The following is a 24,544-nucleotide window of genomic DNA, read 5'->3' on the forward strand; positions in this document are numbered from 1 at the left end:
TCAAAATTGGAATTAAAGGTAGCACACTTCACCACCGCCGCCATTGTAGAAAGCATTCCACAATAAATGCGCATTAACACGCGACCTTACTCATATGAAATGTTAGCCTATTGACATGAAATTTGAAACTGCTGGCGTACCAACTTGGCAGGAAACTTTAACTCCATCTCACTATGTCTTCTTTACAATCGCACCACCTCACTTCCCCTAGTGCGAGCTCACACTCTTCATTTAAAAGACCATCAACAATGACATTTCCTCCTCTTTTCACATGAGAGATGCAAAATTTTTGGAAAGATTTAAGCTTTCCACTAATAATGTGTATGTATTTATTGAATTTTCAACACGGTGTATTGCCTTTGATCAAAGCATTGACTACAATTTGGGAGTCACCCTCCAGATGTACCTTCATTACCTTCATATTTACTGCCATATCAGCTGCAAGTAAAGTCGCTCGAGCCTCCGCCTCATTATTGGTTCCATCTTGAATCCTTCTTGCATCTTTAAAGAGGATCTTCCCTTCATCATCACGGGCCACACATCCCGCACTTGAAGTCCCTGGATTACCTTTTGAGGCCCCATCAAAATTTATTTTCACCCACCCCTTCTCTGGTTTTAGCCATTTCACCACCTCCCCATCCAAGGAAGCACACAAAGGATTAACCCTAGGGAACCCATGAACGGGTCTACTTCTTTTTACTTTATTTGTATCTAGGGTTTGGATTTTATTGTTAGATTTTCTTGATCTCTAACTACATTTTTTAATTTTACACTTTATTACCTCTATTTATAATAATAAGTGTGCTTATATTCTCCTCTATATTGTTCTTCTTTCCGGGTTGCTATATGTATTAATGAGGCTTCCATTGATTACATTCAAAATGCGTAGGTTTAACCCTATGTTAGTATGTTTTATATGGTGTATTTATTTTGTTATATTTCTGAATTTTATGACAATTAGGAAAAGGTTCACTATACATTTTTTTATAGTGATTGTATTGCTTTTTATTCTTATATACAATGAAACAAGATTAAACAAATTTTCAAGGGTTGCTATATGTATTAACGAGGCTTCCATTAATTACATTCAAAATGCGTAGGTTTAACCCTATGTTAGTATGCAAGTTATATGGTGTATTTATTTTGTTATATTTCTAAATTTTATGACAATTAGGAAAAGGCTCACTATATATTTTTTTATAGTGATTGTATTGCTTTTTATTCTTATATACAATGAAACAAGTTTAAACAATTTTTCATAAATTAAAATAAATGTTACGTTGAATTTATGGATTGTTGTACGTTCAATTTACTAAGTTTGATTTGGTGACAAATGTATATTACATACAAAATAATTTGCTTTAGTTTCATCTATTCGCCACTATGTTTTCTTCTTGATCTCTACTATCCACATAGTAACTTCTTGATCTGTTTTATTCACATAGTAATTTTTTGCATTTGTCACCAAACCAAACTTAGTAAATTGAACTTACAACAATCCATAAATTCAACATAACATTTATTTTAATTTATGAAAAAAATAATAATCTTGTTTCATTGTATATAAGAATAAAAAGCATATTACATACAAAATAGTTTGCTTTAGTTTCATCTATTCGTCGCTAGTTTTCTTCTTGATCTATACTATCCACATAGTGACTTTTTGATCTGTTTTATTCACATGGTAACTTTTTGATCTGTATTACCCACATAGTAACTTTCATGAGATATATCCTTCTCCAAAAAGGTGCAAAGAAACAAACTACCAGGTATTCTTCATAAACAATTTTTTGTATGCTATCCAAAACTATCAAATTTCCAAAATATATTTCATGGTTACATTTTTTGTCATGCAATTGTATTTCTGCCTTCAATATTTGTTACATATAATGTACATATATATCTATAGTCCTCATAAAATACAATATTATAGCTAACATTTACAACATAATACTTGTGAATGTGATGTATCTTTTATAGGGATGATTAACTCTCAAGTGAAAAAGCATTCTTTGACTGAAAATTCAATAAAATTGATCAATGGTGGGAGCCCAGGATTACAACCACATCTTCAAGTCATCGACATTGTTGAGTTTGGGTATAGCCTCAAATCAACAACTTGATATAAAATGGATCTTTTTGATGGAGTTCATAAACGAAAAGCAAAACTTCCAAACAAATATAATCAATACATAACCTCAAAAGAAGTCATAATGGGATCTATAGTATCGCTCATGGGGTACACTTTCCCTACTATTTGCAACTCAAGGTGATAAAATCTCTTTAGTTAACATATTAGAAAAAAACAAATTGCTTTCCTTCAAAATTTTGCATTCCCAAAACCATCATTTATAATCTATTCCAATTTCTAACACTGTTTCAATATACTTGTATAGGTGGATTGTCATCTCAGAACTGGAAATTACTTGCTTGCAACATGATATTGTTGGTCAACCCACCTATCTTTTCAAAGAAGAAGACCCACAACTACATGCCACAAGCTCAATTACTACATCTCAAGATTTGCTTGAGACATAAAGGGTACCAAAATTACCTCCTCAAAGGGCGTTATTTGGAATATCATCATCCTTACATAAGAAAGACTTGACCTCCACTATTACTCCTATTTGAAGTCTAAATCCATACCAAACAAGGTGGATTATAAAGGGTCGTGTTACAATGAAAAAGACATGCACCAATTCAACACACATAGAAGACAAGGACATGTCTTCTCTTTTGATATTATAGATTGCGAGAATAGTGAGATATGCATCACTTGCTTTGATGAAGTTGCAGATCTTCACTACATGAATATTCAAGTTGGATCTATATATACAATATCGGGTGGGACTATTAAAACAACAAATAGGTTATACAACAAACTTAATAGCCAACTTGAAATTTGTTTACAAAATGATTCAAAGGTTTCTCTCTCAAATGATGACAATATCATTCCAAAACATCAATTCTCTCTCACACCTCTCAGTGAGATTATGCTCATGGCCAATAATTGCCTTGTTGATGTTATAGGAATAGTGATTTGTGTAGGATCCAAGCTCCACAATAAGGAGGAGGGATGGGATGGAAGTTCTTAGGAGAAGCATCAAGATAATGGATATGTCTTCATGTACTATTAATATGACTTTGTGGGGTCCAACCACTCAAAAGGAAGGTACACAACTCCAAGAGATGTACCACATACAACAGGTTGTTGTTCTTGCAATAAAAAATGGGTGCCTCACTGAATATAATAGAAAGGTGATAAGCACTTTGGCTAGTACTCACCTATTTATAGACCCAAACATAGACGAGACCAAGAAATTTAAAACACGGTTTGAACAAAATGGGGATGGTGTTATTTCATCATCTACACAGGTCATAGATATTTCCTTATGAATTACAAGGAAGACAATCATTGAAATTAAAGAAGAAACCATGCATCTGAAACAACCAGTTAAACACACTGTAAAAGCAACGGTGCAATTCATAAAATCAAATTCATTTTGCTATCCATCTTGCCCCCTTGAGTTAGATAGTAAACAATGTAAAAAAAGAGTTGTGCAAAATGACGATGGTACATGGAATTGTTCAAAGTGCAAAGCTACATATGTAAATTGCATTTATAGATACATACTTCAACTACTACTAGCAGATCATAGAGGAGCATTATGGGTTCTTGCTTTTGAAGAACCAACCACACACCTTCTTGGTATTTATGCAAAGGATTTATATATGCTACAGTTCAACCATGAAGCACTCTCATTTGCATATGATTCAAGTGGTGCTGAAGGTCACTTGAAATCAACAATCACCAAAGTTGACCAAATGGATTTTGTCGAGGAAAACACCTCCTTGTTGGACAAAATCAAAGACATGTGCAATAACAATAGTACCTAAATTCAAGTTCATTGCACATGATATGTACAAACATGTTTGAAAGACCTTATATAGTAAATTTTATATTTATGTTTGAATATATGTCCAGTCAAAGTCACATTTCTACATATTGCAAATTAAGTTGCTTTCATCATAATGATGTTTCTACTACCTCTTACGAGGTTATTGCTTTATACTACATGGTGTATATTTATGTTTGAATACATGTCAAGTCAATGTCATATTTCTACATATCACAAATTAAAATACTTTCATCAACATGATGTTTCTACTACCTTTCAACAAGTTATTGCTTTATACTACACGATACATTTACTTAACACTTACTTTACCTAAATTATATTAATCCTTTGCAATTGTTCATGTTGTTTTTTGTCTATGCATTGATAATGAGACTTACTGTTTTCTTTTATAGATGACAAGCTCCACCCCTCAAAATACTCAAACTTGATCCTCATAAATTAAAAATAAAAAATTTCAATCTTGTAAAAGAAGTCAAGACTACTATGCTCGCCATAAAGAAGAAATAAGTATTCGTCATCATATTCAACGCAAAGAAAAAAATACAACCCAAGATGTAATTCTACAAACGAGTGTTAAGACAACAATTATTCATTCAAACCATCCCAAAACACATTCCAATAATGACTTTCTAATAGCTTCAAGAAGATTTCACAATAGAATAGATGCATTGTCAAACTTGAAAAAATGCATAGTATGTAGTGAAAGCTACCCTGGAATACATACCAATTCAACAGACAATGGTCCAATTTGTACTCGATGCTTTTGTGAGAAAGGTAGACATCGATTCTCATCATCTAATAATATGGACCCAGGAGAACAACCAGACGAGTTAAAAAATCTAAGCCAAGTTGAAGAGATGCTCATAGCACGAGTAAATCCAATAGTGCAAGTTACACATGCTCGTGGAGGACAATACAAACATAGTGGACAGACAATTAGCCTCCCACAAGATATCAAAACAATAGCAAAATATCTCCCACATAAAATTACAAACTTGGATGTACTAATAGTTTGAAGATTCCATACAAAAGTAAACCATTATGATTGCTATGTGAGTAGAAGTCGAGTATGGGCTGCATTACAATATAAGATCAAATATGACCCATACTACAAGGATGTTCAAATAGATGCTGACTCTCTAGCATAACTCCCCAAATCAAATATAGACATGTCAATGCTTCATACCATTGATGTTGAACATGAACATATGGTAGCACCAGACATTTAATCCATGACTGTTGAAGACCAACTTGAAAATGAAATAACATACTCATCGTTATTATGGCGAAAGTACCAAACAAACACCATGAACTAGAAATCATCAAAGAAACCTTGCAAATTACAGATGAACATGACACCCTTATTCATTGGCCACAAATTGACTCTTCTCCAATAAATGAATACAATACTGAGGGCCTTCTAGACATGGATTTTCCCACACTCTTCCCAAATGGTATTGTACCGCAATTACAAGCTTGATATAGACAAGTTGAGATGCATGAATATGTGTTGCACTTGACGAGGTTTCATGATAACAGATTTGGAAGGCATCCAAGATTTCAATATTTCACACTAAATCTAACGATGAGACATAGAAGCCAAGGAATTTCCTCTATCTTTGTCAAGAGAAATGCAAAAGATTGCATACCAACCACCATTGATAGTCTTTGCCTCCATATACAACAATTACCCAACACTCAATTGGCCGAAGAATTGATGCATTTTGGATCTTCCTTGAGAGGGACCCGCTCATATTGGAACAAGTGTCGTGGTGAGCTTTCAAATATGATCAACCAAATAGGATCCCCTACTCTCTTCTTTACATTAAGTGTTGCGAATACTAAATGGCCAAATTTCCAACGATTATTTTTGACCGAAATGCCATCCAGACTTCTAACTAACAAAGACCACACAAACAACATTATTTATAATCCACACACCACCTCCCTATATTTGCATCAAAGGTTCACAATCTTTTATGAATAAGTAATATAAAAACGCCTTTGTGCAACAGATTATTGGTATAGATATGAATGGCAACATCGAGGTTCTGCACATGTCCACAGATTCCTTTGGCTCGACAATGCGCTAGACATGGATAAACTTGACTAGAAAAACCATGTTGATGTAGAGAAATAAAAATCATTCTTTGACAAATATGTAAGTGCATGGAATCCTCGTTCTCCAACTATCAGAAACAATGCACAACACCAAACTTTGCAAGAAGATCCTTGCTTGCTAAATACAACTGAGATCTTCTCTAGAAATACACTTGTTGACTATGAAGATTTAATCAATCGTGTCCAAATGCACACACAATATACTAAAGCAACATGCCTATGCAAACAAGGTCAAGTTATAGAGTGTCGCTACAAAGCTCCTTGGACAAAATGTGTTAGCACTTCCTTGTCTTGTGATGAAACTGGAAAGAAAATATATGCCCCTACACGAAATGATGATAGGCTAAATGTACACAGCCCATAAATGATTGCAATATTGAGAGCGAACATGGATTGTCAACCAGCTGTATCAAAAATACTTGTTCTAAAATATATTGCCAAATATGCATCTAAGGCAAAAAAGAAATCAGAGAGTTGTATTGATATGCTAACACAAATATGTAAAAAGCAAGTAGGAGAAGACCAAGCACAAGCAACTTATCACAAATTTATGGTTGAGATCATTGCATATCGTGATATAGGTGTACAAGAGACATGTCATATACTGCAAAAATTACCACTTGTTGTTTGCAATCGTTCATTTATGACATTAAATGTTAGCCAAAAAGTATTCCATCGGATCAAAAGAAAACCATATGAAAAAATATTATAATTGCCCTATCTACATTCCTACATACAATGCCCTATTGAGATGGAAACAATAACATTAATTGAATCCGCTAGGTTATTCTCATTTTCGTCCATTCGCAAAGGGTGCAAGTGGAAAGAAAGGAAACACAAGTCAATTGTCAATGTCTTTCCTCGATTCTATGCTATTTTTTATGAGGATTCTGAATAGTTTGAAACATTTTGTTGGGGTGAGCTACTTCTATACAAACATTTTTCTAACATTTTTATAGATATAGAACTCACCAAACATGAAAATATTGCAAATTGGAAGGAAATGAATATGAATAAATATCATGTATGGCATGTTGATCGCGTAGTTGAATATAGATTTTAACCATGACGACAATGAGGACATTGATAATGATATAAATATAAGAAGTACAATGTAAATGAATGAATGCGAGTTACTATCACAAATGGGGGTTGGTAGTGGTGGAAACATAGATGACCTTGAAATGCTTGGTAGACGTGACTTCGATAATATGAACAAATGGGATGAATGTTCTATACCTCCACATTTACATGACACTGCACAACATTTTATACGCACAAATAAGACCTCCCAACAAGATGGACAATACGTGTTACAATTCAATAATCCACCATATCCACTATCTCCCAAACAAGAACTAGCACTTACAATTATAAGAGAACATTATATAGGAGTTGAGAAAATACAACACCACAGGAGCCTGAAGATCTTCTACAAGCCGAATAACCTGTTACAAGGAGAAGCAATGAAGCAAAATCTGAAGAACATACAAAACATAGAGAATATGCTCAAAAAGAGAGAGCTCAATATTCACAAAAATATGTAATGTGATTCTTACAATGAAAAGAAAGAAATCTACCTTTAATAGGTCAAGAAACCCTAAAAAGGTAAAACCTAGGTTTGCACATAATAATTAATTAAAACAATTAATTATATGCACCTAAAGTTAGCTTAAGTGTAAAAGAGATAAAGGGAACTTAAATAATTAAACAAATAATGTTTAATTAATCAAGTAAATACCCGAATACTCTAACACCCCCCCTTAAGCTAGACTTAGGGAGAAGCTAAAACCTAGAACAACTACTGAAAGCATGAAAGATGGGTCCCGGCAACAAGGCCTGATCAGGTACCCAAATACAATGAAATCTCTATGAACTGGAGAAATAGAGAAAACCACATGGGAACAAAACTCTACTCCAAAAAGAGATGGAAAAGAATATCACTGAAGCATGAAGACCCTACAAACTTTGTCGAAGAATAACTGCTGATCTGAAGAACATCCACTAAACTAGAACATGACCAGGTAGAGAAGACTGTAATCTGCATGAGTGCCCTCAAATGACACTACTCGAATCAGGAGGTAAACAAGGCAAAACAACTGAAATCGAAGATACAGATGGCATGAGAAACCAAAGCCTAAAGAGCTGATCAATCGAACCACGGAAGCATTAGAACCAACAGGATAAACCTCCCCATAATGCGGAAGTGGGAGAGGGACAGGAACACAGAAAAGGACAACCAAAAACAACTGCATGACGAAGAACCAAGAACATCACAGGTGCTGAGACACATTATCATGAGGCGAATGTCATGGAAGGAACACTCACTTGACAAAGGAAGATGGCAAACAAAGGCAAACATCAACCCCCTCATGGCACTTGATCAACAGTGCATGTACAACAAGACACAAGATATGCAAGATTCCAAGTAAACAATGCATGATGGCACTTTATCTCAGTGCGTTTGCATATATACAATGCTACAATGATAAGAATACTGGAAAAATAGAAACGAGAATCAAAACAGAGACACCCTACTCAGAAAAGAGATCCCAGGACCTGAAACAACCACGATATCCACCAGAGTGCTGAAAAGCAAAAAACTGAATAAAATATGCATGGAGTAGAATCTGGAAAAAAAAACCATATTTCTGGAAAGTACACAGAACACGCTTTCCGAAAATATAAAGTTTTCAAAAAATGGAGGTCGGATGCTCATTCTACGTCTCCCGGAGTGCAAAAAAGAGACCTCACTTTGACTATAAAAAAACACAGTCAAACAGAAAAATTGGAATAAATTACCAACACCATGAGGTCGGCCTCGGAACCAGCTTTCCAACGCCTATTCGTTCTCGAAAAAATGACTCCGTTTGCCCATTCTAGGGCCCTGGAAGTGCAAAAAAGAAGTCCGACTTTGACTGGTAAAAAACACAGTCAAACCGCAGATCCAGGAAAAAAATCTACCACCACAATGTCCGGCTCGGAATCACCTTTCCAACGCCTATTCGTTCGCCAAATTCTGACTCCGGATGCACAATCTAGGCCCAAAAAACCAACCCCCTCTCAAAAAGACTAGAGAGGAGGGGTTGGTGGTGCTCCGGACAGAGGTGGGGCTCGGGCTGGGTGGAGGTGGCGCGCGGGCTAGGTGCAGGTGGCACAGAAGCTGAGCAACGCTCGGGCTGGGCGGAGGTGGCGCGGCCCGATGGAAGCGGCGCTGCTCGGGTAGTGGTGGCTTTCTGGTGGGGCGGGAGCGGCGATCGGAGCGCCGGGAGCGGCACCGGAGAGACACGCCGGCGGGAGAGCACGGAGCCGGAGCCGGAGGAAAGTCACCGGAGCCGGAGCCGGGGCAGGGCGGGAGCTGGAGGAAATGCAGCGGCCGGCGGGGATCGGAGACCGGGCCGACGGCGGCCGGAGAAACAGTAGCAGCGGCCAGAGGCCTGAAGCCGGACTGACAGGTCTGACAGGCCTGTCAGTCCGGTACCTTGCGGTACCCCCAAACCCCAAAAAAACTTTCCCAAAATTTTTTTTTTTTCTTAAAAAGAAACAAACTTCCCTTTTTTTTTTTTCACCTTTTTTTTTTGAAAGAATTTTTTTAAAATAAAATTTCGGCCTGCATGCCGTAAAAAGGCAAAAAATAATTTTTTTTTTTTTCAAATGTTTTTCTCGATCTACGTGCCAGGGTCGTACGGCTTGGATCGGAGAAAAAAATAGCTCCCAAAGGCTCAGGAACCAAAACAGGTCAAATTTTATATGACCATAAGGGTTTTCGGGCCTTCTGAGAACGATGGTGAGGTCCGTTTAGGCCCAAAGTGCTCAGAAAAAAAGCTCAAACCCTAGGTACATAAAAAATTCCTGAAACCCCAGATCTGCTTCCAAAGCCAAAAATCTCAAAACAAGAACAGGTAGCTGCAGATCTGAGCTCTGATACCATATAGGAGTTGAGAAAATACAACACCACAGGAGCCTGAAGATCTTCTATAAGCCGAATAACTTGTTACAAGGAGAAGCAATGAAGCAAAATCTGAAGAACATACAAAACACAGAGAATATGCTCAAAAAGAGAGAGCTCAATATTCACAAAAATATGTAATGTGATTCTTACAATGAAAAGACAGAAATCAACCTTTAATAGGTCAAGAAAACCTAAAAAGGTAAAACCTAGGTTTGCACATAATAATTAATTAAAACAATTAATTATATGCACCTAAAGTTAGCTTAAGTGTAAAAGAGATAAAGGGAACTTAAATAATTAAACAAATAATGTTTAATTAATCAAGTAAATACCCGAATACTCTAACACATTATAATGATAGTTCCTTTAAGCAACCATTGCACATGATCATACAAGGAACAACAGGTACATGAAAATCCTACCTAATACATTGCATAAAACATGAACTTTGGAGTTTTGCATCAAACGAAAAAAAACCCACTCCTTGTTGTTGCTCCTACGGGAATTGTCGCATTCAACATACATGCCTCAACTATACATGTTGCCCTTAAGATTCCAATAAGGGAAATGCAACCATTAAAGGGACAATCACTGTTAATATTCCAAGAAGACATGAGACACATAAGTATCTCCCTGTTGACGGGATGAGATTCATAGGACCAAAACTATTATTGCAAATAGATACTAGATTGCGTGAAGCTTTCCCCCACCAACAACAGTTGTGCTTTGGTGGCATATCTATCATTCTTGTTGATGACTTGGCACAACTACCACCAGTTATGGATAAACCTATATATGCACCACATTCAAATGCCAGATTCAAATGGGAACAATTCAATACAATTGTAACATTACAAATAGTATTTCGTTAATAAGGTGAAGGTCAAACTCAAATCGACTTTCAACGAATATTAGAAAAAATGCGTAATGTGGAACCAACTGAACAAGATTGGGAGTTACTAATGAATCGCACAAAAAAATCACTATGTATTGATGAGCAAAAGGAATTTGACCAATCAATGCACCTATACTCTACAAATGAATTAGTGAGGATACACAGCTAGAAAAATGCTTATACTACTAAATCGTCTAGTTGCACTTAGTATTGCGATGAAGACACACATAAAACCAAACATTGATAATGCTGTTGACCAACTTCCCCAAGATGTCCTACTATGTAGAGAACACTGTTAACAACAAACCTATGGATTCAATCAGGGCTTGTTAATGGGTCTCTTGGAGAGGTACTACATATTGTGTACACAAATGGCTCAAAAACCCCAGATCTACCTTTGTATGCAGTTGTTCGATTTGATAATTACCATGGTCCACCTTGGAATCAAGATGACCCAAAAAATATACCTATAACACCAATCTCCCTAGGTAATCATAGACAAATATCACTATCCATGGCATGGGCAATCACCATACATAAATCCCAAAGACTAACACTCTCTAAAGCAACAATTAATATGGGTAAAACATAAAGACAAGGGCCAACTTTTACAGCTATATCCAGAGTTAAATCATTAAAGGGTCTTCGAATAGAACCACCATTCTCCTTCGATCGATATTCAAGAATGAAAAACAATCCATACACAATTATCAGGAAAAAGGAAGAGTCTCGCCTACATCAACTCTCATTATAATGAGTGAAGGTACATACTTTCAAATTTGTCCTTGTATATAGAAAATATATATTTTGTTTTATTTATTATATTGCCTTCCTAACAAATGTTGTACAGAAAAAAAAATACAAAGTTAACAATTTCATGGTGCACAAGTTGCTCTACATGTTGTTGGTTGATACATAGATATTGCTACCAAAACACAGATTCATCAGCTTCCAAGTCTTGAAAATTGGAACCTTTGTAAAAAAACAAATCAATTCAATATGACCAAATATGTAATACGAGTTCATTTTTTTTTAATGTTACCAAAAAGATTGTATGTGTCTAAGAGTTGCATTAACAAAATATATATAACATTTTTACTTGAATATTACACTTTCTTTTTAAATTTAATTTTTTTTTAAATGCTTCAAATATTTATTTTTAAAAATAAGTTACTTTGTCAATATATTTAAAAAAAAAAGACATACTTAACAATATACATCTCTCACATATTTGACATACAAGTAATTTCCTATCGGCGAAATCCTTGCACCTCCTTTGGGTGAAAGTGCTAGTTAAACTATCATTAAACAATATATGATATAGAAAAGACAATCAAGTAGTTGAAGACTTGTTTTCTTTATCACTTTGAGGAATTTTAAATTAGAATTATCGTACCTCAAAATACAAAATCTAATATTCAAAAATAACCTTCTCTACTCCTTGAAGTGTCTCCTTTACGACTATCTAAAATCCTCACTCAAAACAATAAAACTTACTCCTCTACTTATAAAATATGATATAAATCAAATCTCTTTTTCTACTATACATTCCTAAAAACACCATTTTAAATTATTTACATCCCTTTGATCTTTAACACATTAAGTGACACTCTTTATCCTAGAACAAAATATTCTCTAAATTTCCCTATTTGAATATCCATTACAACTCTAAAAATACAAGATACTAATAATAATATTATAATTTTTATAGAGTTAAACTATTTATCATACATTTGTTTATTTCCCCTACATAGACCTACCAATTTGAACATTTAAACATAACAAAAGCAATCTGAAGAAAGGCAGCTTCTATATATACACAACCATCCAATCCGTTTCTCTTGCTCAAAACCTTTTTGTCTGAGTGAAACGGAGGAGATTTAATCTCCCACAGAAACCTGGAAAAATGCAGGTGCGGAAATCTTTCTAACAGGTTTTATCTTATTCGAATATTTGAATTCTCAATTGATACCAGTATTTTAATTAACTTGCAGGCAAGCGACAGATTTAATATCAATTCACAACTCGAGCATCTCCAAGCAAAATATGTGGGCACCGGGCATGCCGATCTTAACAGATTGTGAGTTATTCCTTTCCTTTATCTCTTAATTTTTTTTACTACTTAAATTTTATACTGTTATCATTTTTGTAAACCCCAGCTACTTTCAGGGCAAATTCGTCCTATTCAATTTTAAATATGTTTCTGTAACAGATTATAAGAGTTTGTTTCATACTATTTGTACAGCATTTGGTTATCGTAGGACTATTTCTGTAATCTATCGAACCCTTATTTTTTGGCGGGGCAAATTTTGTTGTTAAATTCTTTTGTAAATATAATTTTTCCATTTCTCATGTTTATGGCCCGTTTGAGAGATTTAGGGTTTTGGTTGTGTTTGTAGTGAGTGGGCGGTGAATATACAGCGGGACAGCTATGCATCATATGTGGGTCACTATCCCATTCTCGCCTATTTCGCCATTGCAGAGAATGAGTCTATTGGAAGGGAGCGATATAACTTTATGCAGGTAAGTTACATTAACAGTTTAGTAGTGTGTAGCAGTTATATTTGTTGGAAGTTTTTGGTCTCTATAAGGATTTCTATGCAGACGATGTATTTTTTTTGGGTTGGGTATTTAGCAACTCTTCGAAGGGTGTATGTCGTCTGTAATCAACTGCCTGGTATTTAAATTTTCTGAGGGGAATTTTCTAAGTGGAAAAAAAGCCATATTTAATAGACAACAGAAAAAATTGGCTTCTTGTCATATATATCTTAATCAATTGCCTAACATTGGGGTCATATATCCCGTAAAGTATGATGCAACTTTGCCAAGCATATTAGCTGGGCAATGCTAGTTTTTAATAAAAACAACATGCTTGTGTTTCACGTAGGATTTGTATTTGTTTTTATCTGTAATTCACTCTGATCAAAATCACAGAAATTTCATTCCTCATTGGTAGTAGCAGATATGGAACTGTCTGAAATTAGGTCTGCGAATGATTCAAGTAGGTCTTGTGGAGAAGCATATATTCCAAGCCCCAAAACAAGAGTCTTTTTTCTTGAATTAGTTGCTTTTTGCTACTGATTTTGCCAAGTAATTGTCCTTCTGAGATTTTTTATGTTTTTGATTAGGTAAAAGGGGTTTCTGAAAGCGCCCTAACCTTTTTACAAAGCAAAAAAGGATGGGACAAACAAAACTCAAAGGCTGTAACAGCAGCAAAGCTGCCAAAACAGATGGCAAAACAACAATCCCAACTCAGGGAAAACAACATCCAAACAACCAAAGAAAGCAAGAAACCAACCTAGATTTTGAAGGGGCCAATAACCCATTAGACCACAGAAACGCATTTATGATCTTTAGAATTGTGAGGCTCAGAGCCAAGCATTGGGGCACTACACCTCATCCTATGGATCACAGCACAAATATCAGAAACACTATCTGCAGGGGAGCAATCCAGAGCAACATCAGGATCAATATTCTAACAGCACACATGGGGGTGCCCGAGGGAGGAGCTGAAATATCCCCAAACAGATATAATAGAAAAACAACACTATCTTCCTCCAATCTTCAAAATGAATGTATTCAAATCTGAGTTTACTTTGACAAAACTTGCTTCAGATTTATATATGACATACAGAGTTTGCATATAAATCATAATAGAGATAGCATATTTTTACCAGGAAGATGATTTGCTTTCAAGGACACAGATTACAAAGTAGGAACTCTCACCTTTAACGATATATTAATATTCAGTGTTGAAACTTACTGATATTAATGGAAGTCTTGCACTGAACAGTAGCAGATATTGTATAGGAAAAATTATGGAATTAAGGCACAACCTGTACAGTACTCATATCCGCTGCAATCGCCTCTTCCATGAACTGCCGTTGAAGTCATGATATCCCAGATTGTATTCTGCTTTCCAATATTTTGACAACTCAAATCCTTGAATGATGTGCCAATGGAAGTAGCAGGTATGTCCATGACTCTTCTGAATATGTGCGCTCGTATGAAAGGGATGCGCCTTTATTTCGACTCCCAACTTATGAAATGGGCCACGGATAAGAGGAGGCTTGTATCACAGCTTTCCCAGAACAAAAGGTGCGAACCAGTTATAACTCACGACTCAGGAAGCAGTCCTCCGCTACGTGCCAGGATGAGAGGTTCACTTATATTGTGCTCGGTTCTTAAGAGAAACCCTCAATTTAAATATTTTTCTTTATTGGAAGGGCTTGAATATTCAAGTGCCGGTTATAGTCCTCGATGATTTCCTCCAAAGAAAATTGCTCCCATAAAATAATCAAAATCTTTGCTAAATAACATTTGCCTCCGACTCACAACATTATTTACCAATATTAAACTATCCGCAGATATTTCTGCATGTCCATATATATCTTCCTCACTCCAAGACTCCTGAATTCACAAATGTTATGTTGATATATCACTTAGAATAAAACAGTCTTTATTACCAAATTAGACACAAATATAAAATACCTCAACTCAGGCAATATCTTTATTACTGGAACTTATCTGCAAATTTGTCTCCACAGGAGACTTTAGTAATTTGGCTCAGCTGTGAACTCCGTCATGAATCCGCCTCTTTTGAAGAACCAGGTTTTCTTCCAGACCTTCTATCAAGCTCCTAAAGGTTTTTCGTCTCCAGAAATCTTAAATTGTTTATCTAATCCAAGCATGCTTTGCTACAACCCCAGGACCTCCTTATAAAGCCCTCCAGGAAACATCTAGAAGATTAGGCCGACTGTAGAGCTTTATTTAAATAAAGTGACCTTATAATAATATGTTATTATATTAAAATTAATTAATATTAAGTCATTGTTGAAATATATATATATATATATATATATTTGATAACTTAATAAGAATCATTTTAATTAATTGTCACCTTAAAAATTGGGGACATTACAGTCCTCCTGGCCCAAACATTGCTTGTCCTCAAGCAATTCTCTGCTGCACCACCAGGATCCCAAACTTGCCAAATGAAAAACACTACATCACTCCACTGCCCCACTCTCATGCAACCAGCAGTGCTAAAGTCTGCAACTCCATCAACCTGAAACATTCCCACTATCAAGCTGATTAATTTATCCCAAATCATCACACTCGCATACCAATGAAATATGGAGGGATATATGTCTCTTATCATGCCACCAATGCCCAATGTTCATCCAAATCTGTATGAGTTCCCAAGGATTTGAACAATGCACATCCTAAGTGCATAATCAGTCATGACAATACACCATATGTCACTGTTAAGAATCAGGACAGCATCTATCCGACTAAGAACCTCACTCCAAGTGAAGCAATAAGTACCTCCATGACAAAGGATGATGGGAGTTCATCAATAAGCCCACCTCCAGTAAGAGAAAGATGATACAATCCTCTTTAACTCCTCCAATCAGCTGCTGCCCCTGAAAGGCAATCTGAATTGTTTGTGGTTTCATCATCCCATGTACTCTGGTGAAACTTATCCACTCCAAGTAAATGCCACTCGACTTGAAGAACATTTATCATGCACACGCCATATCCTGAAAATTGAATAGATTCATATTCCAATGGTGTATCATGAGGTAGAAGTGTAACAATAGCTTCTCTAAGAGTGTCCACATGCTTAAACAAAGCTGAATCATCAACACCCCCATCCATGTACACTTCTTTATAGGCTGGTACAAAAAAATGCAAGCTCTACCATTTGAGCCTCTAGAAGAGATAACTCCTCAAACTCTCCACGAATGACCAAAAGCCCAACTAAATCACTTATGCCTCCCTCTACTTGTGTAGGTATAACATTAGTGGCTGATCCACTAAGAGTGTGCTCAACTATCCCATCTTCCTCTATGATTTGAGCCTTCAATGGGTTTTCTTTTTCATGAAGGGAAGCCTCAGGCCTTTCTACCTTGTCAGACAACTCTTCTACACTGTTTTGAGTATTCTGTAACAAGAGATCTTTAGTTTGTGCATCTGCTCTGGTACTTTCCGATTCAGATATAATACCAGAACTTTTTCATCTAATAAGGTGTAAAACAATGCTTGCATCTGGCTTTCTGCGTTTCATTCAATGAGAATATAATCCAATCCTAATTTTTTAATCTTGTTCTCCATATCCTTTTACACGTCTCCTATTTCATGGTTTTCCTTCTCACTGTTCTCTAACAAGGCTGGAATGTCATAAGTTGATTTTATGGCTTTCTTCTTTAACTGGGTTATCTCCTCATCACAACTTTCCAATTGCAATTGCAAATTCTCTACCTCAACAACTAGACCTTCTGATAGCTTATGTAACTCTTAAAATCTACTGTGCATGCCAGACAGTTCAGGCAATGATTTCCCCTGAGATGATTCCAAACTCTCCAAGGCTGCGTGTTTCTGTTGGCAATAGTTTTCCAATTGTAATGTCCCCTTTTGGCTTAAGATATAATTAAATAATTAAAAGCATGTTTAATTATTTAATAAGCTATTAATGTAATTATTTTATTATTATTCCTATATAAAAGTACATCATAAGGATAATATTATATAATTACTTAAGTGACTTAATAAAGTGGGAAATCAAATAAATTCACCTATAATTCAAAAGTGAAATAAAAGATAAGAAAATGAAAAGGCAAGAGGAAATGGAAGGTCAAGGGACATTCAAAAAGTTATAAAAGAGGATTGAGAGGATTGTTTGAGCATGCTGAGTTTATTCATTTCATTGATTGTAATCCAGCGTGGTTCACGAGATTTTGAAGTGGTCTATTGTATCCTTCTTGAGGAGAAAATCCCTCTTGAAGAAGACTTGCTACGGTAGTGAAAGATCTACTCTGGCTGGTGTTTATGATAACAGATTGATCTGCTGTTGATGTGTGGATTTCCAATCCGACTGTACATCCTGTAATTGTGATTGGGAGGTTCTCCTATGCATCCAATTGTTCTGTGGCTACAATTGGGAAGATAATTCTGTTGTTATTCTATTGAAGGTTGTAATGATTTATCTATTTTGATGACAATATTCATATGTAATTTCAGATTTCTATTCTAGTCTGTTATTATATGATTTACATTATAATCTGTTGCAAAGATATTGGAGGAATGGCAATTAGTTCCATGCGAATTGTTTGTTTAAATTCTTATGGAACATTTGGTTAAATCTGTAGCAAATATCCATAAGGTATATTTCACCAGTTCCTGCACCTTCTTGTAAAGGTTGATAATGCATCATGCAGTGATGCAATCTCTGCTTGCTTTGCCCTCATTGAGGCCTCACATGTGTGGAATTCCTTTACGTGTGATTGCAATGCATGATTATTATTCAACAAAGACGCAACATTGTTTTCTAACTGACAAATCTGTGTTTCATCAACATCTCTTTCTCTTGTAATGTCATTTCCAACAGCTTCAACCCTCATTAATTTACTCTCTAATTCCTGACAGCCTCTTAATTTTTCAGCCTCCATTTTTGCATCCTGACATTTAGACTTCAGATTGCTACCTTCCCTTTGGTTATGTTTAGAATTCTCATTTGCTGCTTTTGCAACATCTTTGATAATGAACAATAAGCTTTCGGCTGTCTTGACACATTCACCCGAAGTAGTTAAGTTGTCATGCCCTGCCAATTGCATAACATGAGGATTTTTGTTACTTCTTACCTAGAATTTAAACTATCTAAGATGATCTGAAGTTTCAAATGTTGAAGTTCTTGCATACATTAACCAATGTGGCAAAGCTGTCATTTAACAAGAGGATCTCATTATCCTTTTCTTTATTAAGAGCTTCAAGATTGGCAACATTTTGCTTTAGTAACTCCAAAGATGTAACCAGAAAAACAAAATCTCCTCTGGTACACTGCAGTAACTGTGACAAGACTGTGGTCCCCTGTTCAACAGCACTGCAGTACAGTCCAAATCTATCTTTGAGAAATTAAGTTGCCCTGTGCAGGAATTCAACCCACATGCCGGATAACTTGCAAGCTCATCAACAATCTGTCCATTGTGTAAGTTATTATTGCGTGATGAATAATCCACGTGCTCTTCTGTGAATGTTTCTACAACTGCTCCATTGTTCAAAAGCTTTCTCTTCGCCACATCTTTTCCACAAAACTCATGTTCTGGAGTTTGGCCAACATCATGCTCAATCAAAAAATATCATCATAACAGTGAGTAGAATCAGTTACTTCATGTTCGTTTTCAACTGCTGATACAAAATCAGACTGTGAGCAATTTGAATTTTCAACTTCCATCCCATACTTATTAAACCACTCTTGAGTGTCCTCAATGCAAGGCTCATGTGATAACAAAGGACTGCTGGTCCAACTCAGAAAATCAGAATCGTGTTCCTGCTTCTTCAAAGTGTCTTTGTTGCCTTTTATTGAACCTTCTTCAATGGTAAGTTGCTTTTTCATAAGTGCTGGTCTATGAGGTGTGTCCAGCTGAAAGTCACATATTCTTCTGGCTGCCTTAGTTGTCTTTAAAGTGTTCCATATCTGTATCGCCTTATCTGTTATGTTTTCTGCCTCCAACCAACTCCATGGTGAAGTGTCCATGACAAACCAAACATTATCAAATTGTAAGACCTTATTAGGCAATCTCCTAGTCTCCATAATAATCTCTCTAAGATAACATACCTCATATGATCTTTTCACATATTTCTCCGATGTAATCATGGATACGAAGCAAGGAAAATTAATCTCACTGCATGACCCAATTTCTGTATTGCTTTCATATGTATGAACACCATCACTATATAAATCACAAATTGTTTCCTTACCAATAAGATGCAGAGTTGGTTCACGCAATGGAACATTAGAATGATTCATACCTCCACATAGCTGATTGCTAAGCTGCAGATCACAAGCGATTGATTCCACTTTCTTTTCTATCCTTTCTTCAATGGTAATTTTTGAGTTTTCTGCAGGCTTTAACTCTTTACTTTTCTCATTCATTTCAGTTTCTCCACAAGCATCAACTCCCTCTTGACTAGGTACAATTTGATCTTCTTTTGACTTTGATTGAGTTCCTGATTCAGGATACAATTCTTCTCTCCTTTTTCTAATGTAGTACCTATAAAAAGATTGGTAGTGTTGACCTCTTCAGGTTCACTTGAGTATTCATAAAAATTTCTGATAACCTCCTCATTCCCATGTATAGTATTTCCTGTCAAACCTAGATATTTCTGAAATGTTAGTCGATTCTTCACCTTTAATATCTGTTATACCATATGGCAATTTTAGAGGCTGCAATTTCATTTTCCCTCTCTTCCATTTCTGTAATCATCCTTAGCATCCCATATGCTTGCAGAATTTTGGCTCTGATACCACTGAAATATCCCCAAACAAATATAATAGGAAAAACGACACTGTCTTCCTCAAATTTTCAAAATGGTGTATTCAAATCTGAGTTTACTTTGACAAAAATTGCTTCATATTTATAAATGACATACAGAGTTTGCATATAAATCATAATAGAGATAGCATATTTTTACCAGGCAAACGATTTGCTTTCAAGGACACAGATTACAAAGTAGGAACTCTGACCTTTAACAATATATTAATATTCAGCCTAAATGCAACTTTTTCATGGCAAATTGAACAGTAGCAGATATTGTATAGGAAAAATGATAGAATTAAGGCACAACCTGTATAGTACTAATATCTCCTGCAATCGCCTCTTCCATGAAAGGGATGCACCTTTATTTTGATTCCCACCTTATGAAATGGGCCATGGATAGGAGGAGGTTTGTGTTACAGATTGCTGAGAACAAAAGGTGCGAACCAATTGTAACTCACGACTCAGGAAGCAATTCTCTGCTACGCACTAGGATGAGAGGTTCACTTATATTATGCTCGGCACTTAAGAGAAACCCTTGATTTAAATAGTTTTCTTTATTGGAACGGCTTGAATATTCAAGTGCCAGCTATAGTCCTCGATAATTTCCTCCAAAGGAAATGGCTCCCATAAAATAATCAAAGTCTTTGCCAAATAACACTTGCCTTCTAGTCACAACATTATTTACCAATATTAAACTATTGGTAAATATTTCAGCATGCTCCCTTGAGGCAAAAATAAATAACGAATCAACTTTATTAAACTTTAGATTCTTATTATATTGGATTGCCCATTTATATATCTTCCTCACGCCAAGGCACATGAATTCACAAATGTTATGCTGAAATATCACTCAGAATAAAATAGTCTTTATTACCAATTCAGACATAGATATAAAATACCTCAACTTAGGTGATATCTTTATTACTGAAACCTGGAACTTATCTGCAAATTTGTTTCCACAGGAGACTTTACACAAATTTTCTCAGCTGTGAACTCCATTGGGAATTCACATCTTTTGAAGAACCAGGTTTTCGTTTAGCCCTTATATCAAGCTCTTGAAGGTTTTTTTGTCTCCATAAATCTTAAATCATATATCAAATCCAAGCATGCTTTGCTACAACCTCTGGACCTCCTTATAAAGCCCTCCAGGAAACATCTAGATGATTAGGCCGATTGGAGAACTTTATTTAAGTAAAGTGACCTTATTATAATATTTTATTATTTTATTGTCATTTAATTAAATTAATAAATATTAAGTCATTGTTTAATTTTTTTTTGATAACTTAATAATAATCAATTTAATTAAATTTCACCTTAAAAATTGGGGACATTATAGGAGCAACCACATCCACCACAGCAGATTTGGTAGAATCATTAGGAGCTATAAACATTAAAGGCTTAGGAGCCTTATGTGATATAAATTGATAATCCTCCACAACAGTAAGATTAGTAGGAATAAGTTCAATTGGTACAGGTCAAGGAGTCACTGTTGAAGGAGAGTCAGGCTGCAAAGCCACTAGAGGTATGGTGAAGTCCTTGGGTTGAACATACCACCACCAAGAGGTCAACTGAGACTTAGGCTAAGAGTGTTCGCAATGCCTATACAAATGGCCAGTGTCAAAACAATGACAACGAAAATGGATGCGCTGATCTAGAAGCTAGCACCAATGACGACCAACATTCAACACAACTTAGTAGGAGGTGCCTTATATAAATCCAAGTCCACAAGAATTCATGTATAGGTCATATGAGTGTATTGCAAAGTTATAGGATCAACCGTTCTAAACCAAATCAAGAGTGTTCCCAATCTAAGAATAGTGGGATTCATGCCAAAATTGGAGAGGAAGGTTTGGGAGTTGAACCTATGTGGGTGAGAAATGCAACAATTTAAATGCCAGATTGAATAGGGGAAACCAACATTTGAGTAAAAGGGGTGTTCCCCCCACATCCACATAGAACCCTCGAAAATAGCATTGTGGTCCTCAATGTCTTCAAAAGTAACAATTAGAAAATCCTTCACTCATGGGAAGATTTCAGTTCTTCCTTTAGTAATAGGACCCTAGGAATTAGATATCCTCAAATTTAGATCAAAGAGGTGCGGCTAGAACCAAATGAACTTGCAATTTGATGCGTGGGAGGTTAAAAGTTCTCACTTTCAAGTACTGAAACCTCAAATAAGATAATCAGAGGGTTTGTAGCACATGACAGGGCCTACGACCCTTGTTGAGGGTTTTCCTAAGCAACAACAACAAACAATTTTCTTTTCTATTCTTTAAAATGACTTTTCTATGATATTTTATAAGCAAATATTTAAAATGGTTTGAATTCTATAATAACTGTAAGCATGTAAGAAATAAACATGAAAATAATACATGATTTTTTTTGTGAAAATGATGATCTAATTTTTTTTTTATATATTAAAATGGCACTAAGGGGGCCATACCCGAAATACATAAGGATTACATAAATGATAGCTAAAAAGCCAAAATGATGCCCTAACAAAAGGCAACTCCCCAGACCTAATGGCCTGACCAGTCATCCTCCTTGCCCATCTCTAGCTCAGCAAGTACAGCAGGCATCAGAGGGATCACCAAAGTTGGAGGCCTGCCAGTCACTGACACACCCACTATCTCCTTTAGCAGCTCAATGCACTCTGTTACCTGCAGCTTTCGGGCCTCCTTATCCTCGCCAATCTGTCACACCAAGAAATGGGATCTAGGGTGTTGACTTGGTGATCAGCACCTCCTTCGGGGTTTGCGACATGGTTTAATCGCCTCCCGTGGATCTGGGTAAGTCTGGCGTTTGTAGCGGGCATTGATAGCTCGAGCTTTTGGCGCAACGGCAAACATACCTACAATTGGTATCAGAGCCTTGGGTCATGGGTTCAAATCCCGGGAGGTCTCCTTGATTCTGTCGGGGCGAAATCCTCAGTCGGTGCTGAGGGGGGGTTGTTGACTTGGTGGTCAGCACCTCCTTCGGGGTTCATGACATGGCTTAACTGCCTCCCGTGGATCTGGGTAAGTCTGGTGTTTGTAGCAGGTGTTGATAGCTCGAGCTGTTGGTGCAACGGCAAACATACCTACATAGGGTCCATTACAATCTAGAATATTGTAAGAGTGACTTGAAACTAAAGTGCATGTGTCCAAACGGAGTAGAAAACTTAACATGGCCAAATTGCTGGTTTCTGTAAGTCAGCAAAAGCATCTTGACAATGGCAAATTTGCTTTGATTGCAGAATAAATGATATCTCTTATCTATCAAAAGTGGCGAAAACATCACTGTGCAAACAGAATGTGGAAGCTAAAGGGTTTCAGGTGTTTCAACTTTTTTTTTTTCTGATGTTGTATCGTCTAGTGTGGCGGGAGGTTATAGGGAAGGTATATGCATTTTGTAGAGATTGTTAGAGAGTTGGTAACTCTTGCTTTAGCCTTCAAATCTTCTGTTTTTGACTGTTGTAAGGATTGGAGCAGGGTTTTTTGTGGTAGGAGGCATTTGTAGGCGGTATAGAAATTTCTGAAACATTCTTGGAGCTCATATTCCCTCTGGTGGCCATTGTATTGACTTTTACTGAAATGGAATTAGTGGCACGAGGAGCTTATGCTTACTCATTTTGATTTTTCTTTCCTTTTGATGGTTTCTCCAGGTGTATCTTGTGTTTTAGTTGTGTGTGTGCTTCCTATACTCTTGTGTCATGGAGTGAATTGCAATGAACATATTTAGGCTGTCATCAACTTGAGGTGTTGATAATGTTTATTAAGAGTTAATGCAGGGCTTGAGCATATCATCCATTGGTGAAAAGCAGTGTGGGATATAGCCACCCTATTCTCCTATATTTCACCAACAATGTATTTCCTCATCAATTTTCTAAAACACCTTCCAAAAACATTGTAACACTAACTCTGATGGATGCTATTTACAGTTGAATATGTTCTTATCATAGAAGAAGTTCTTGCCAAAATCTTGTGAGATATTGTTTCTTGCTGTAGGTGTTGAGAGATTGACAAAAATATAATTTGAAAAAAATTGGTCCAATGACATTGTGACTGAGAAACTCCCAATAAAATCTCAAAAATTCATAAAAATCTGATAGAATCTATATTTTCATTTTTTACACTATATATATGCCTGTGTACTGCAATTTTTTAACTTATTCTGCACTGTGATTTTTTTGCAAGTTTTAACTGAGTTTTTAGGGTTTTAACATGGTTTCAGCAAACATTTAAGGATATTCTTTGCCATGTGAGGGCACATTGATCAGATCAATAACACCACACTCGAAATTGGCAAATATCTTTATCTTTTGGGTAGCCAAGAAATTCCCAAGAAAGATATTATC

At 36.1% G+C, this 24,544-nt stretch overlaps 1 protein-coding gene across 1 annotated transcript in view; it reads left to right on the forward strand.

Moving 5' to 3' along the window:
- The first annotated feature begins 12,642 nt into the window (after positions 1-12,642).
- Positions 12,643-24,544, forward strand: part of LOC131046196 (uncharacterized protein At4g14342) — a 30,402-nt gene continuing 18,500 nt past the window's right edge. Inside the window, exons 1-3 of the mRNA XM_057979872.1 lie at positions 12,643-12,800; positions 12,883-12,968; positions 13,288-13,411. Of these exons, the coding sequence (XP_057835855.1) occupies positions 12,795-12,800; positions 12,883-12,968; positions 13,288-13,411 (216 nt within the window). The 5' untranslated portion in view covers positions 12,643-12,794. The remainder of the gene's footprint in view (positions 12,801-12,882; positions 12,969-13,287; positions 13,412-24,544) is intronic.

The sequence above is a fragment of the Cryptomeria japonica genome, chromosome 2 (genome assembly GCF_030272615.1).
Source record: "Cryptomeria japonica chromosome 2, Sugi_1.0, whole genome shotgun sequence".
Classification (NCBI taxonomy): domain Eukaryota; kingdom Viridiplantae; phylum Streptophyta; class Pinopsida; order Cupressales; family Cupressaceae; genus Cryptomeria; species Cryptomeria japonica.